Source organism: Canis lupus, chromosome 6 (genome assembly GCF_011100685.1).
Source record: "Canis lupus familiaris isolate Mischka breed German Shepherd chromosome 6, alternate assembly UU_Cfam_GSD_1.0, whole genome shotgun sequence".
Classification (NCBI taxonomy): Eukaryota; Metazoa; Chordata; class Mammalia; order Carnivora; family Canidae; genus Canis; species Canis lupus.
Genome location: NC_049227.1, coordinates 17,219,438 through 17,235,886, shown reverse-complemented (window position 1 = coordinate 17,235,886; position 16,449 = coordinate 17,219,438). Strand labels below are relative to the sequence as shown.

The 16,449-nt window shown below is 46.3% G+C and overlaps 1 protein-coding gene across 3 annotated transcripts; it reads left to right on the top strand.

The window, feature by feature from the left end:
- Positions 1-2,473: 2,473 nt before the first annotated feature.
- Positions 2,474-13,790, top strand: FUS (FUS RNA binding protein). Of its 3 annotated transcripts, none has more exons than XM_038539738.1 (15): positions 2,474-2,608; positions 4,175-4,199; positions 4,293-4,447; positions 5,582-5,723; positions 5,917-6,107; positions 6,306-6,513; positions 8,123-8,157; positions 9,628-9,660; positions 10,723-10,826; positions 11,341-11,470; positions 11,947-12,048; positions 12,186-12,309; positions 12,614-12,714; positions 13,029-13,176; positions 13,435-13,790. In XM_038539738.1, the coding sequence occupies exons 1-15, from the start codon at positions 2,596-2,598 to the stop codon at positions 13,472-13,474; spliced, it is 1,551 nt and encodes a 516-aa protein (XP_038395666.1). In that variant the 5' UTR covers positions 2,474-2,595; the 3' UTR covers positions 13,475-13,790. The 3 variants fall into 3 exon arrangements, with proteins under 3 accessions (XP_038395666.1, XP_038395667.1, XP_038395665.1); XM_038539739.1 differs by having other exon boundaries at positions 5,579-5,723; positions 5,917-6,083; XM_038539737.1 differs by having other exon boundaries at positions 5,579-5,723.
- The last annotated feature ends 2,659 nt before the right edge of the window (positions 13,791-16,449 follow it).

Below are 16,449 nucleotides of genomic sequence, written 5' to 3'. Positions count from 1 at the left end.
AGGCAGATGCTCAACTGCTGAGCCACCTAGGTGTCCCTATAGTAATACACTATTATAAATATATTTTATATGTATATCTAAAATTATAATTATTAAATGTTAATTATTAAATTGCGTATTTTGTATACTAATGCATCCTCAGTGCCCAGAACAATGCCTGGAACACTGTAGATGTAGATGTTTATTAAATATTTGTAGAATGAATGAATGAATGAGTCATAGGCTTCCCTTTGCCTTACTCCAGAGTCACACTGTCCTTCCAATGGGGTGGGTTTCAAAGTGTTCAAGAACCAACTGGTCACAAATCAGGAATTGTAGAAGTTTGTGGGCAGGCCTAGGGCATAGCCCTCAATTGTTTCTTTAGGAAAAAGTGTTAAACCTACAAAGGAATCTGGAACCCAGGTCAAGGGTGATTTGGGAAGGAATATCTGCATGGCACGTGTAACAGGAATAACTCCATTTGTCTTGTTTTAATACTTTTCTTTTTAAAGATTTTATTTATTCATTCATGAGAGACACAGAGAGAGGGAGAGAGAGAGGCAGAGAGAGAAGCAGGCTCCATGCAGGGAGCCTGATGTGGGACTTGATCCCTGGTCTCCAGGATCAGGCCCTGGGCGGAAGGCAGGGGCTCAACTGCTGAGCCACCCGGGGATCCCCAATACTTTAAAAAAATTTATTTATTCATGAGAGACAGAGAGAAAGGCAGAGACACAGGCAGAGGGAGAAGCAGGGAGCCCAAAGTGGAACTCCATCCCAGGTGTCCAGGATCACACCCCCGGCTGAAGGCGGGTCTAAACCGCTGGGCCTGCCCTTGTTTTAATACTTTAAAATTTCCTTCTCTAGGCCAGGCTGATTCGAATGCAAGTTGCAAGTTAATTTGAATTCAACTCTCTGTCCTTGCTCTCACAGAGAGTGAACAGGCTTCAGGACACTATAAATTGTCCATGTAATCAACAGAAGCAGTATTTTGGGGTAGCTCGGGTGGCTCGGTGGTTTGGCTCCGCCTTCAGCCCAGGGTCTGATCCTGGAGACCCTGGATCTAGCCCGCATCAGGCTCCCTGCATGGAGCCCGCTTCTCTGTGTCTCTGCCTCTCTCTCTCTCTCTCTGTGTGTCTCTCATGAATAAATTAAATCTTAAAAAAAAAAAAAAAAAGCAGTATTTTGCAGCCACACAGACCTGGACTGGAATCCGGTCGAACCCTTAGCCACCCTATAATCTGGATTGTGCTTGGCCTTCGTTGGATGCTTTCTTGCCTATAAAATGGGAGATACCTTTTCTTCACAAGATGGTGATGGGAACACAATCAATTAGCGTTGCTTTTTAAAAGATTATTTATTTGAGAGAGAGAGCGGGCACACCGCAGGAGCAGGAGCAGAGGTGGGAGCAGGGAAGAGGGGCAGAGGGAGAGGAAACCTCAAGCCATCCCCAACTGAGCGAAGAGCCAAGAGAGGGCTCAATCTCACCACCCTGAGATCACCACCTGAGCGGAAATCGAGTCCGATGCTTAATCAACTGAGCCATGCAGGCGCCCCTGAAGATTTTATTTTTAAGTCACCTCTACACCCAACGTGGGGCTGGAACTCATAACTCTGAGATCAAGTCACACACGCTCCACTGACTGCACCAGTCAGGCGCCCCTGATTGTACATTTTGAAACCACTTACACTCTCTATAAATATCAGTTATCACTGACCCTCCACGTTGGTTCCTTGGTAGGGCTTTAGGAAAAAAAAAAAAAGTTCTGCATCAGTAAAAGAAGTAAGGGAGACCCTAATCTAATCTCAACGGCTCTGACGTCCAGGAGGGCCTGGGCTTTCCCGTCCCACCGCTAAGTCAAGGGCAAAATCCAGAAGAGGTCTGGTGGGCGATCAGGGCTGGGGTCCGGGTTAAGCTCCTTTCAGGTCGGACGTCACGATCCACAATTGCTGGCAAGGACCAAGGGAGACGCAAACCAGAAAGATGATGGCAGGGGGAACCTGCGACGCGGGGCGTGTGTTGTCGGGGGGGGGGGAGGAACGTTTGAGCCGGAGAGGGAGGTTGGCGCCGCAGGGACCAAGCATCTGGTGCAGTGGAAGGGCACCGGGGCGCAGGGGCTCGCCGTCCTAGTGAAAGTGGGGCCCAGTGAAAGGGGCCAGCCGGGAGAATTTCGGTTCCCGCCCCGCGACTCCCGGCTTCGACTACACTTGCGTCCGCAGACGCCCTGGGCCCCTCGCTCCACCCCCAGGTGGGAGGGGTCAATGGACCGTACCATGATGCCCTTCTAGGGGGTGAAGGTGAGGCTTGGGCCAGTCCTGCAGGGAGAGTCAGAGTACTTTGCTAGGAAAAATAGGGTTATGTATGTTGCCTGCCAAGTTTCTTAATCGCTATGCTTCCCCTCTGTCTATGAGGATCCTCGGTACTCCCTGAGGGGTTGCAGAGTCCAGCCACGCTCCCCCCTTCCCTCTCCGCACTTCGTGCATTCCTCCGCGGTACGTAGGCGGGGGAGACGTACATAAGTCTCGACGCAGGAGGCGGGGCCGCTCAGTCCTCGAGGCGTCGGTGCTCTGCGGTGTTGGAACCTTGTTGCTTGCCGGCCTGTGCGCGCGTGCGCGGACATGGCCTCCAACGGTATGTAAGGGCGCGAGGCGGCGGCGGCGTGCCGGCCTGGGGCTTCGGTCCCTCCCAGCTGGGCTTTTTTTTTTTTTTTTCTTTTCTGATGGGACCCGGGTGGCGGATCGCGTGTAGGGTTTTCTCGCACCGCTGTGGCGGGAAGCAACGGGAGGGGTGGAGGGGGGGGGGGGAGGCCTGTGTCGCCATTTTGTTTCGCTTCTCCGGCGCCTTGCGCGTGGTAGGGGATCTTGCCGTCTCAGTGCCTTTACTTGAGGTGAGATTTGACACGGACGTTTCTTGGTAATTTGAAACGTGAGGCACGCATGGAAACGCTCGGTCCCGAAGCCTTCCCTCCCCCCCCCCCTTCCCAGCCGCGAGCTCGGGCCCCGCTTTGTCGCAGTGCTGCATCCGGGCACTCGGTGCGCGCACGCGCCCTGCTGGCCCCTCCCCCCTTTCTCGCGGCGCGAACCCCCCTCCCGCCTCGTGTTAGCCCTGCTTTTTGTCGCGATACTCTCCGCTGCAGGCTCCGTAGCGCGCGTCCGGTGTGGGCCTAGCCCCGGGGGTCCCTCGGGAAGGGGCGGGACCGCCTGCTTCCCGCCTCGGTTGCCACGCGGCCGGGGGCGGAGGCTCGGGATCGGGGCCGTGCGCCAGCTTAACGGTTTGGGGGAGGCCCCTAGGGGGTCGTCTAACGGACTTGGGACCGGGCCCGAGGGTTTTCCCGCCTAAATTTCCGCTTTCCGTGGTGGGAGTCGAGAGGAACGGCCGCCCGAGGCCACACCCTCTCCCGATCTTTTGCCCTTTTCCTGCGGGGGAAGCGCCTCGTTTCCTGTACTGAGGAGGTGATGAGTTGATCTGGGTTGGTGCGCCTTCATTGGGGGCGATTTAAAAGCGCTTTCGCGACATTTGGTTTGCCGAGACTCCCAACAGCCCTCGAGGAAGGCAATGCAGATGAGCAGACGGAATCGTTTGGAGGCACGGGGCTTGGCACTTGAGTCCCAGTTGATTGACCTCCGAAAGCGAACTCTGTGATGATCTCTGTTATTTGGGGTCGGAGAGTTCTCTTGGTTACGTGGCTTTGTACTAAAAAAGCCCACGTTGTCATTCTCCAAGATTAGGCAAAGGGTGAAGAATGGCCTCATTTGAGACCTATCTGTTCTTTGGGCTTGGTTGAGAGAGTGGAGGCCGCATCCCCCTCACTGCTGCCTTTGGCTTGCATCAAAATCTGTCCCCAGTTTGTGACTTTAACTCGACTGTTGATGATACCTTTCCCCTAGAGTAGGTAAGAAAATAAAATGTTATGTAGGTTTGTGCAGTTCCTGACATCAGTTGAATTCACAGAACATTGTAGTTTACCACCAAGATTCTTTTTTTTTTGTTTTGTTTTTGGTGAGACTTCTTGGTATCCATTGGGAGAAAACTTGATTATGACCTGCCATCTTGTCCTTCCTGTCATGAGGGAATTTCTGCCTTTTCTTGCAACATTGTTGATACTATCTGAAGGCCCCAGGGCTTGAGTTAAGAAATTTAATTCTGTTATACTCTCAAGGATGGCTGAAGGTAATGTAATTGTATTTTCTTTTGCAGACTATACCCAACAAGCAACCCAAAGGTGAGTGTTGTTTCAGGACTTCCAGTTCGTAGGGTGGCAAGGGTGGCTAAGGTATCTTTTCTTGATTCCACTGGTTTTTTTCTTTTTTTCCAGCTATGGGGCCTACCCCACCCAGCCTGGGCAGGGCTATTCCCAGCAGAGCAATCAGCCCTATGGACAGCAGAGTTACAGTGGTTACGGTCAGTCAGCAGACACTTCAGGCTACGGCCAGAGCAGCTATGGTTCTTCTTATGGACAGACCCAGAACAGTGAGTCTCTTTTAGTGGGTTACCCCGCCTCTTCCTGCTCTTTGAATGTTGCTTTTCTTAAACATTGCTGAAATGTTGAAACTGTATTTCTTTATTCGTAGTCTGTAACCCTTGAACTTTTTTTGGAGTTTGAATCTTTTCAAACAAATATTTAATTGGTTTGTAATTCTGGTTCCTTTTATTTCTGACTTTGAATTTTTCTGTTTATATTCTCCTTCCCATTTCCCTTCAGCATGACAATGAAATGTGGAGAGGAGAGTATTCCCTAAATGGAGAAAGTTTTAGGTTTTTTTTTTTTTTTTTTAAAGATTTTATTTATTTATTTATTAATTGAGAAACACAGAGGAGAGAGAGAGAGGCAGAGACACAGGCAGAGGGAGAAGCAGGCTCTGCGCAGGGAACCCAACGCGGGACTCAATCCCGGGTCTCCAGGATCACACCCTGGGCTGAAGGCAGCGCTAAACCACCAAGCCACCTGGGCTGCCCAGTTTTAGGTTTTTCATACAGGGAGGAAATGATTTGCTTAAAGATGTTTGAAGTCAGATTACTATGTATCATGGTGATACACAAACGGTAGAATGTACCTTGAGATCCTAATATGTACATAATGTGGGTTTCCCTATTTGTACTACACCCTTCTGAGAGGGTTAAAATACTTAATGAATAGGAATAGGAATCTCTTGGGATGGGATGCCTGGGTGGTTCAGCGGTTGAGCGTCTGCCTTTGGCTCAGGGCGTGACTCTGAGATCAAGTCTCACATTGGGTTCCCTGCATGGAGCCTGCTTCTCCCTCTGCCTACATCTCTGCTTCTCTCTCTTTGTGTCTTTCATGAATAAATGAAATACTTTTTTTTTTTTAAAGGAATCTCTTGGGTTATGAATAGTATGGTCCTGGAGACTGGCTTTGGGATAGGTGTGATGAGATTAGAACTCTGAAGTTGGTGGAAGTTAAGAATATTAGCCTTAGGGTGGGAGGGGAAGGGCATCTTTGACCTTTAATTTAAAAGATTTCCAAGCAGCTTCCAAGAGGCTGACTTTTCAAGTGTGGGTAACAGTAGTAGTACATAAAGTTTTCTTTAACTTGTTTCCTGCCTTTTTTCTCAGAGTCTTTATGATTTCTTTTGCTTGTAGCAGGCTATGGCACTCAGTCAACTCCCCAGGGATATGGCTCAACTGGTGGCTATGGCAGTAGCCAGGGTTCTCAGTCATCTTATGGGCAACAGTCCTCTTATCCTGGCTATGGCCAGCAGCCAGCTCCTAGCAGCACCTCGGGAAGGTAAGGAGTTTGAGGGGGAGGTTTGGAATATGGTTAGAGGTGAATTGATAAGGAATGATGTGATCAACAGGAGCAATTAGGTGGGGGGAGAGGGAGGAGTCTTTGTAATGGAGTGGGGTAGGGAATGGAATGCGCCAAAGATGAAGTCTTGGACGTGCTGGCATTCTGATTCTGTTTGTTTCTCTTTCCTTAGTTATGGTAGTGGTTCTCAGAGCAGCGGCTACGGGCAGCCCCAGAGTGGGGGCTATGGCCAACAGTCTGGCTATAGTGGACAGCAGCAAGGCTATGGACAGCAGCAAAGCTCCTATAATCCCCCTCAAGGCTATGGACAGCAGAACCAGTACAACAGTAGCAGTGGAGGTGGTGGCGGAGGGGGTGGTGGAGGTGAGGGGTCTTGAGCTTTGCATCATTCCTACTTTTTGTAGAGATTTATATATACTGCTTGGCCCCTTAACTCTAAAAAATTCTTAAAATTTTTTTTTCTTGTTTCTTAGCTGTCTTTATTTTCATCATTCTTAATCTTTTGGTACTGTTTAATGCCACGTGTGTTTTTTCTTTAAAGAATCCTTTGTTTTCTGACAGGTAACTATGGCCAAGATCAGTCCTCCATGAGTGGTGGCGGCGGCGGTTATGGCAATCAGGACCAGAGTGGTGGTGGCGGTGGCTACGGGGGAGGCCAGCAAGACCGTGGGGGCCGCGGCCGGGGCGGTGGCGGTGGTTACAACCGCAGCAGTGGTGGCTATGAACCCAGAGGTCGTGGAGGTGGCCGTGGAGGCAGAGGCGGCATGGGGTAGGTGTTCTTGTGAGCTAGGGCGTAACATCAGTGGGGAGTGTGAAGGGTTGCATGAATCTCCCTTGAAGCTCAGTTCCTTAGTGCATGGTTAGTTTTTTTTCTAGGGGTTTGTGAGGGCTTAGAGTTGGGGGTATTGATGGTTTCTTTGTACATTCCCATTTTTTTATGAGAATTGGGGAGCCTGAACTCCCACCCACACCTCTGAATAGAGATTTGAGTACTGACACTTGTATTTCCAAAGAAGAAGGGAAAATATACATGGGTGTATGTGGATTGGAGTCATTGATATCCTAGGCAAAAAACATGGAAGTAAAGTCTTCTTTCGCTGCAAGGGAAACCGATGATCCCACTCCTGGTAATAGGGAAACTTGTTTACATGTATTCCCATGTGTCCTCTAAAGGAGTTGCTAATGCTTAACCTCATGACTTCAGCTTCCAGGAATTGGCTACTCTTCCCGTATATTGTAGTCATTTGAATCCATGAGCTTGATTTGCAGTAATTTGACTGGCAGTAATGATTTTGTGTGTGACTTGGTTTATGGGGCTGTCTGAAGTGTGCAGGCCTTTTGGACAAAATATGCTTGACAGTGGTGTCCCATCTCTTTGCTCCACTGTCCCCCTCCCCTGGTTACTTGTCCAGCTGGACCTTCTCTTTCTTCCCCTTCCCGCTGTAGTTGATTGAAGTAAAACCTTAGATTTGATGTTAAAGCATTGGTCAAATCTGTTGGTAAACATGATTTGAAGGACCCTCCTCTGTCTCCCTTTGAAAGGGGAGGAATGTCAGTGTGTTACTCCTTTTTGGGAAAAAGTAGGTTTTTTAAATGAGAGTTTGTATATGGTAAGTATTCAGAGGTGGGTGGGGGCAGTCTCAAAAACCATACGAAAATAAGGAAAACTCTGTTGTGTGCGTGTGTTTAATGCAAAACTTTAAAAGAAAAACAACTGTTATGTGACTGTTAACTTGCTCTGCATTTTATGTGCCACAGGTATGAAAGGTGACATTGCAAAATACTCCGCTCTTCTCGCAGTGTAGAAGGGGTGACCCCGGGGGTGGGGGGAGATCAAAAACAGCTCAGTAGTTAGGATAGGGCTTAGCTAAGTTTGTCTTGCTTTAAGGGGAAATTGCCTTTGGTTTTGACTTTTTATGGAATGGGGTTGGGTCTGCTTGCTGCTTTCAAAGCAAAAACCACAAAAATGTGTTCAGGGCTACCCCAGCCTGGTGTGAAATGTCTTCTGGGTGAATTGGGGGTAGGGTTTTTAAACCAACTACTGGGTTGTCCACCACTCACGACAAGAGGAAAAAACATCTGCTACATCGGAAGAACGACCAAGGAAAATGGGTCATTTTTTTTTCCAGAGGAAATAGATCTATAACCTTTTAAAAAGCAAAATCCTTAAAAACTGTGTGAGAAATTGCACACGTGTGTGTGACATGCTCAAAGGTCAGACAAGGGGTGGTCAGGAAGGGAAATGTATTTTAGTAGCCACTTGTATCTTTTTCCCAAAACACCTACCCATGTTTGGGGAATGTTAAACAAAATCAAAAAAACGCCCTTTTGTAGCCGTTGGAAGCTTCATGTCCTTTCTTCTAACTTGTCTTCTCCAGCGGAAGTGACCGTGGTGGCTTCAATAAATTTGGTGGTAAGTGAACAGAGTTTCCAAAATTCCCAACTCCCAGCAATGCTTTGTCTGATTGTTCATTTGCAGATGTTTTAGCGTGTTTTAAGTGTCAAAAGGTTTTGAAGTGTCCAGAACCACCTCCAGAAAGGGGTGGGGGAGAATGCCACCTGCTGCCAGTTGTGTGCTAACCTGGAGGCAGGGGAGTAAGACTCGGCAGTCGTCTGGTGCCAAATTGGTTTGACCCAGGTTACTAAGAGGTGTTTAGTAGGCCTCTGACAGGAGTGTTGCCACACCTGGCACTTAGTGACCACCATTTTGAGAAACTGGAGAGTGTGCTGGAACACGTGGTGCCAACTTGGCTTTAGGATCCTTTTGATCATTGTGTCCAAGGCTAGTGTGTGTGTATTTAACAACCTCCAAATGTTTTAATTCTGGAAGGGGGATGTGAACTATTGCCCTGCCCTAGGGATGGTGAAGTTGGTATATATGTATCTATATATTAAATACTGAATGGTGTCAATGCAATCCTACATATACATACTTAACTCAGATGGGCAAATAGAGACTAGCTCTGGGAAGGAAGGTGTGGACAACTACAAAGAAAGGTTGGGAGCATGTGTGGCTCATGGGAAATAACCAGGTCTTAACAGCACAAACTGAATTCATGGAAAAATGGCAAATTTGAGAAGTCTCCCAGTAAGCTGGAACTTTTCTGGTTTGGTTAACTAACAAAAGGTTTCTTGATTTGTCTCAACATTTAAAGCCAAAGGCTTGGGTTCATGATTTAGGTGTCATTGAGTGTGGGTACAATATTTATATATGGTGAATTCAGATAAACTTTGGTCAAAGATGGTCTCTGGAAAAAAAATAGAGGCTGCATTATGGAAATAAGATTTCTGGTCTGTTCCCTGGGACATGCTTTAAAAATACAATAGTTATTATGTATGTTTTTTTATTTTCATGTGGTTGGGGAAACAACATGGTTTTAAGAATGGTTTGTAAAGATGAAATTAAAACTTGTTCCACAAGGGATAAATAAGTGTCTTTGGTGTTAAAAGTTTGGAGAAACTGGATGGATGCATATCACATTGCTGGTGGTGAGCCCCTTTCTCTCTGGGGTGAGAGAATAGGGCCAAGCTATGAGTTGGTTTTGTTAACTGCAATGGGTCTCCCTGCTGGCCCCCCAATCTGTGCTGAGGACATTTCCCAGCCTGAGCTGGGGGAGGCAGAATTTCCTGGACTGTGGAGTTGTCCCTGTGGGGACTCAAGTTACATACAGATCTTAAGGGGCCTGTGTCTTCCCCAGCCCTGTCTAGGAGTTTCTCTGGGTAGGCAACCCAGGACAGGGTTTGGATGAGGCTGTGAGCATTTACTGATCATTTTGCAAGAGTTTGGATTGGTGTTAAATTTTTTCCTTGTCTGTCTCTCCTTCTTGACTAACAGCTTCTCTTTCCTTGTTTGTTTTTTTTTTTTTTTTTCATGTCACTTAAGGCCCTCGGGACCAAGGATCACGTCATGACTCTGGTGAGTCTACAGCTGGCATGAAAGAATGGCTAATGTGGCATCAGGACTTAGGTTGGCTGTTCTTTGACACTTGAGGAATCTGAAAAAGCAGGTGTGGGGGTGTACCTGGGTGGCTCAGGTTGTGATCACAGGTCCTGGGCCCGAGCCCCACAATGGGCTTTCTGCTCAGTGGAGAACCTGCTTCTGCCTCTTCTATCTGCCACTCCCCTTGCTTGTGCGTGAGCGCTTTGTCAGGTAAAAAAGTAAAATCTTTTCATAAAAGGAGGTTAAAGAAGGAAAATGAAGGGAAGGGAGTTTAGGTGTTAGAATTAACAATGATCTATAAACAAGCATGTATCAGAAATAATCTCAGTGGTTTATTTCCCCAGCAATTTAGTAGGTTTGGGAGGAGCCTGATAATCTGCATTTCTAACAAGTCTGAGGAGATGGTGATACATCTGTGGTGTAGACCATGTTCTCATACTGCAGTGGATTTTAAAAATGTGGATCATGACCAAATTAGTAAATGAAAAGACCTAAAGGGAAGGATTTGGATTTCAGTGTAAAAGAGGTTTTTTATCTTGTTTGCAGTTGAAAATTGACAAACGCTAGCGTGATTATTGTGTGATCTTAGGCAATGAACTCCTGAGCCTCTGTTTCTTTTATGGATGTTAACAATTTTCCAAGGAGTGTTGTAAGACTAAATTTAAATTTGTGAAATGGCTAATATACAGGCACTCAGATAATAGAAGGGAGGTGGTTTTCTTTCATTTGACCTTAAGATTTGTTTCTTGAATTTTATTCTCTCAATAAAGATTTTTATTTATTTGAGAGAGTGAGTGAGCACAAGAAGGAGAGAGAGAAGCAGGCTCCCTGCTGAGCTGGGAGCCTGATGGCAAGGCTCCATCCCAGGACCCTGGGATCATGACCTGAGCTGAAGGCCAGACATTTAACTGAACCACCCAGGTGTTCTCTTAAAATTTCTTTGTAAGCTTAATTAATATCCAGTGTTAAAGTTGGATTTAGAGTCACTTGTTTTGTCTTTGCTTGTTTACAAATTCACATTGTTTTTTGTTCAAGCAGAACAGGATAATTCAGACAACAACACCATCTTCGTGCAAGGCTTGGGCGAAAACGTTACAATTGAGTCTGTGGCCGATTACTTCAAGCAGATTGGTATTATTAAGGTACTGTGGAGCATAGTGGCTGCTTTTTCTGTTGGTACTTCAGGTTTTTGGATTTCCCATGTTAGTAAAAATAAAAATCTTAACTATTGCCAGCCTAATTTGTTGAGGAAAGAACGCTAGCTGTTGACATTTTCTAAAAGAAAGCACATCTTCATACAGAAAAGCACACTTGAGGGATACCTGGGTGGCTTAGTGGTTGAGCGTCTTGCCTTCGTTCGGCTCAGGGTGTGATCCCGGAGTCCCAGGATTGAGTTCCGCATTGGGTTCCCTGCATGGAGCCTGCTCCCTCTTCCTATGTCTCTGCCTCTCTCATGAATAAGTAAATAAATAAAAAGAAAGGCACACATGATAAAGAATGTCCTAAACTTTTGAACTTGTAGATTATAATCTTTAGTTTTAGCCGTCAAGTGAGATCATTATGATGACTTAAAATTCCAGTTAATGTGAGAAGGAAACAGTAGAAGGTGGGTAGTGCTATCTTCTGAGACTCATGCTATCTCGTTTCTTTTTTCAGACAAATAAGAAAACAGGACAGCCCATGATTAATCTGTACACAGACAGGGAAACAGGCAAGCTGAAGGGAGAGGCCACGGTGTCGTTTGATGACCCACCTTCTGCTAAAGCAGCTATTGACTGGTTTGATGGTGTGTATGAGGAGGCTGGGGGGGATGGGTTGCACAGGGCAACTAGCCTTAGAAAACAGGTCACATTTTGAAGGTTCCTTTTAGGTTTTCAATAGTTTTTACTTGCTACTTTAGTATATACAGTTGGTCCTCGAACAGCATGGGGATTTAGGGCCACTGACCTCTTGTGCAGTTCCAAATCTGCATATGACTTGACTTCCCGAAACTCAGTCATTTGACTACTGTTGACTTGAGCCTTACTTGATGAATTGGTAAACTTGTTTTGTATTTTGTTATTAAAATATAAACAGGAAGTTCATTTAATATGCCGTATTTGTTGTAAAGTCCACATATAAATGTGCACAGTTGTAACCTGTGTTCAAGGGTAAACTGTTGTCTTTGACTTACGTGTTTTCAATTATGAATGTTTTCAGGAAGGTGTAGAGTCTTGGGTGTACCAAACTTAATAGTATCTTTTTACATCTTTATTTCATTAGGTAAAGAATTCTCTGGGAATCCCATCAAGGTCTCATTTGCTACTCGGCGAGCAGACTTCAATCGGGGTGGTGGCAATGGTCGTGGAGGCCGAGGGCGAGGAGGTGAGGACCTACTTTGCTGTTGGTAAAAAGAGGTGATGGGTAGAGTGGAGAGGATGGTAAAGGGCTTGTGTAGGAAAAGGAGATTGGGTTAAATTAAACCTGGAAGGGGAACAGACCCATATTTCTGTCTACACTAGGACCCATGGGCCGTGGAGGCTATGGAGGTGGTGGCAGTGGTGGCGGTGGCCGGGGAGGATTCCCAAGTGGAGGTGGTGGTGGTGGCGGCCAACAGCGAGCTGGTGACTGGAAGTGTCCTAATCCGTGAGTGAAACTTTTTCTTTTAGTCCTTTAAATGTGGTGTCGTTTGATACTAGGGCAGAGTCAGGGATCTTCTAGACCTGTCAAGGCCACACTGATGGAGACAACTTTGGTTGAAAGCATACCTAATTAAGGCTGTTAGAGTGGGTACGATAGTGGACCAGGTCCAGTAATCTGTTCCGTTGCTCCTCCTGGGAAGTGTTTTGGCCTGAGGTCCGTTTCCTCACTCTGCTCTCTTAGGTCACTGGAATCTTTTCCTAATTGTTGGTTTACTCCCACTTTTCCAAATTTTCTGTCTTTTCCTCAGTATATGTGAGAACATGAACTTTTCTTGGAGGAATGAATGCAACCAGTGTAAGGCCCCTAAACCAGATGGCCCAGGAGGGGGACCAGGAGGCTCTCATATGGGTAAGAAGGGACAGAACTGGTAATAAGAGGTTGGGATCACAAAGCCCTTTATTTTTTTAAAGATTTTATTTGTTTGCTTATTGGTGGGGGTGAGGAGGCTGGGGAGAGGGACAAGCGGTCTCCACACTCAGTGTGGAGCTCGAGGCAGGGCTCTATCCCACAATTCTGCTTGACCTGAGCCAAAACCAAAAGTCAGATGCTTAAACTGAAACACCCAGGTGCCCCAGAAAGCCCTTATTTTTAAGTAGGGAGGTTTGAGGAGGGAAGGTAGGACGGATTTAGGGGTGTATGATCTCATATTTCTTTTGTCCTAGGGGGTAACTATGGAGATGATCGTCGTGGTGGCAGAGGAGGCTATGACCGGGGCGGCTACCGAGGCCGAGGCGGGGACCGAGGGGGCTTCCGAGGGGGCCGGGGTGGTGGGGACAGAGGTGGCTTTGGCCCTGGCAAGATGGACTCCAGGTAAGACTCTTAAATTGAAGTGAGCTTTGAAGAGAGGTCATATGATAGGAAGGTTTCATTTTGAGGGCTAGTTTGTAAAGCTGAGATTATAACCATAGTTGGGTGTGGAAGGAGGGTAGGAGAATTACCTTGGGGAACTTCTTTGTAGATCTCATTTGCATTGTAGAGATAAGACTTTCCTAGGGGAAGATGGGGTTTGGGGGTTGGGTGGGTGGAGAGGTTGGCGACTCAAACCTAATTAGATACTCTTTTTTGCAGGGGTGAGCACAGACAGGATCGCAGGGAGAGGCCGTATTAGCTTGGCTCCTGAGGTTCTGCAACAGCTTTTCTTCTTGTACCCAGTGTTACCCTCATTATTTTGTAACCTTCCAACTCCTGATCACCCACGGGTTTTTTGTGTCGGACTATGTAATTGTAACCATATCTCTGGTTCCCATTAAAAACCATCGTTTTAGTTAATTTTTTTCCTCTTCCCCCTCTTCACTCCACTGGAGGATTGATACCTGGGTCAGGAATGTGGGCAGTTTTTCTCTTTCAGATCATCCTGCCTAGCAGGAACTGGAAAAATTTGTTCCTGCTTAGCAGGAACTGGAATAAAGTGTTTGATAACTTGGTCCAGGGGAGAAAAAGTCAAGTGGCATCTTTGAAAGTAGAGATTAAAACTTCTGTTTGGCAAAAATTGGATGTATGAATGGGGTAAGTGAATGTGTGGGGTCATGACTGTGGCTCAAAATATATGTTCAACTATATGCGAGTTTTTCTTTTCCCACGTTTATTTACATGCTGGTCTTGATATACTGTTGTATCAATTTTACCTTTTTTAAGATCCTTGGCTTTTTGACAGTTTTCTAAGGATGGGGCTCATATAAAGCCCCCGATGTGGGACTCGGTCCCTGGATCCCGGGATCATGTCCTGAACCGAAGGCAGACGCTCAACCACTGAGCCACTCAGGTGTCCCTGGGGCAGTATTCAGATTGGCTGGCACATAACCTAGCCAAATTGGGTCTTTGGTAGGAAGGAGTGTATACCTACGTCATGGCAGATGATGGAGTTGCATGGGTTAGTTACATGGCTCTCAGAATCAGAAAATGATAGAACCAAGACTGAGGCCTAGCCTTAGGACTTAATTTTCATTTCTTAGCATTTTCATTCTGAAATCAGTGTTCTCCAGGGGACAAACTCCTGTCCAAAAACCTTTGTTTGCTTAGGTCTTAAGAGGTTGCTAAATTTGAGGGAAGAGGGACAGGAATCAATTGGTGGTAAAGAGAGGGAAGGTTAGATGGTGAATGTGTCGTGTGTCCTCCCCCCCCCCCCCCCCCCCCGTTTTCTTGAGGTGGAGCTTGGGTAGGTAGGTGCTGTAAGAGGACCGTGTCCTCACTTTCATATCCTGCCTAGACTCAGGGCTGTGATCATGGTATTTTTTTTCACTCTAAATTCTATTTGACAGCACAAGCAGGGGGAGGGGCAGGGAGAGGTAGCAGGAGGCTCCCTGCAGAGCAGGAAATTTCTTGGGACCAAATCTCAGGGACTCCCTGGGATGACCTGAGCCAAAGGCAGACACCTCACCATCTGAGCCACCCAGATGCCCTGATAGTATTTGGAGATTTTTAGGCTTGAGCCTTGATGGTGGATAGCCCTCCCTTTTCAGTGAAGGGTTTTGGAGATGAAGGGTAGGACCAATGAGTTAAAACCTTAGACATTTCTCCTCAACTTTACCATATGCCTTTCCTCACCCCCCCTCCAATTTTTGATTTTAAGTTTTCAAGTATGAATTTAAAGGACTTAACTTTACCTGCCAGTGAGTTATTGAGTATGAATATTTTAGTCAATACAGAACTGAAAATTATAGCCAGTAGCAAAATATTTTGCTGTCAGAAGTATAGCTTGTGGAGTCGCTGGGACTCTTCTTTCGGAAGTGCTTTCCTCTCTTGAAAGTTGTCAAGTATGTTGAAGGTGTTCTCTGGGGAAGGTTGCTTCATCAAACTGGGTGATGAGACAGGGAAGTGATTGCTTTGTCGAAAGAAATAGTTGCTTTACTGTCTCTGAGTGGGGGTGCTCAGTAATCCAAGAGTAGTTTGTGAATGGCTAAGGTTCTCCCAGGCAGTCCTTTGGTTTGGCTGTTGAATTTGGTACATGTGAGAAGCCTTCATTTAGAGCCAAGGATGTGCCTTTACTATTTATTATTTGATCTGCTATTTGCTCTGCTTGCTTAAGTGATTGGTTTGAGTAACCTTATCCATGTTAAGTTTGTTTCTGCTGCACCTGCTAGAGTTCTGCTGTCTAGGGTTCAGTTATGGTTTCTTGATCCCTGTTGAAAGGGATGAAGGAGGTTGGAGCTCCTTGTGAACTTGATTACTGACTTGAGACTTACCATTACAGTCATATCTTTAAAAGGGTTTAGTGATCATTTTTTTTTAAGATTTATTTTTATTTATTTGAAAGAGGGATAACAAGAGCATGAGCCCCAGGGGGAAGGAGGGAGACCAGTAGATTCCCCCAGAGTGAGGAGCCAGATGTAGGGCACAGTCCCAGGACCCCGAGACCGTGACCTGAGCTGAAATCAAGAGTCAGACATTCAGCTGTGACTGAGCCACGCAGGTGGCCCATGAGTGGCCTTGCTTTTAAAGGAAATAGGGTCCCAGGTTTCTGGTGAGTTGGTAGATCCAGTTTGGAGGCTTTTCCAGGACAATGGATGGAGATGGAAATACCAGCAGAGGGAATTGGTTCAGTTCCGAGCAGCTTGTTTTGGTTGCAGGTGCGTTGGGTCAAAATATGAGATCCATGGGGTTTTGGAATTTGGACCCTCTTTCTTTTTTGCAAAGCCTGGCCAGCAGCAGCTAGTCTTGTTTCTCTGGTGAGGGTTTTAGGTTTTTTAGTCCTTTATTTTCTAAAGAATACATTAATCTTACTGAAGTATGGAAAACCATTTGCTTTTTTACTTTTATTTTTTTTAAAGATTTTATTTATGACAGACAGGCAGAGGGAGAAGCAGGTTCTGTGCAGGGAGCCTGACGTGGGACTCAATCCCAGCTCTCCAGAATCCCACCCTAGGCTGAGGGTGGTGCTAAACCGCTGGGCCACCGGGCTGCCCACAGTTTGCTTTTTAAAATTTTATTTTTTATTTATTTTTAAATATTGATATATTTATTCATGAGAGGCACAGAGAGCCAGACCGGCAGAGGGAGAAGCAGACTCTCTCTAGGGAGCCCGAAATGGGACTTGAACCTGGAACTCTGGGATCATGCCCTGAGCCAAAGGCAGACGCTGAACCA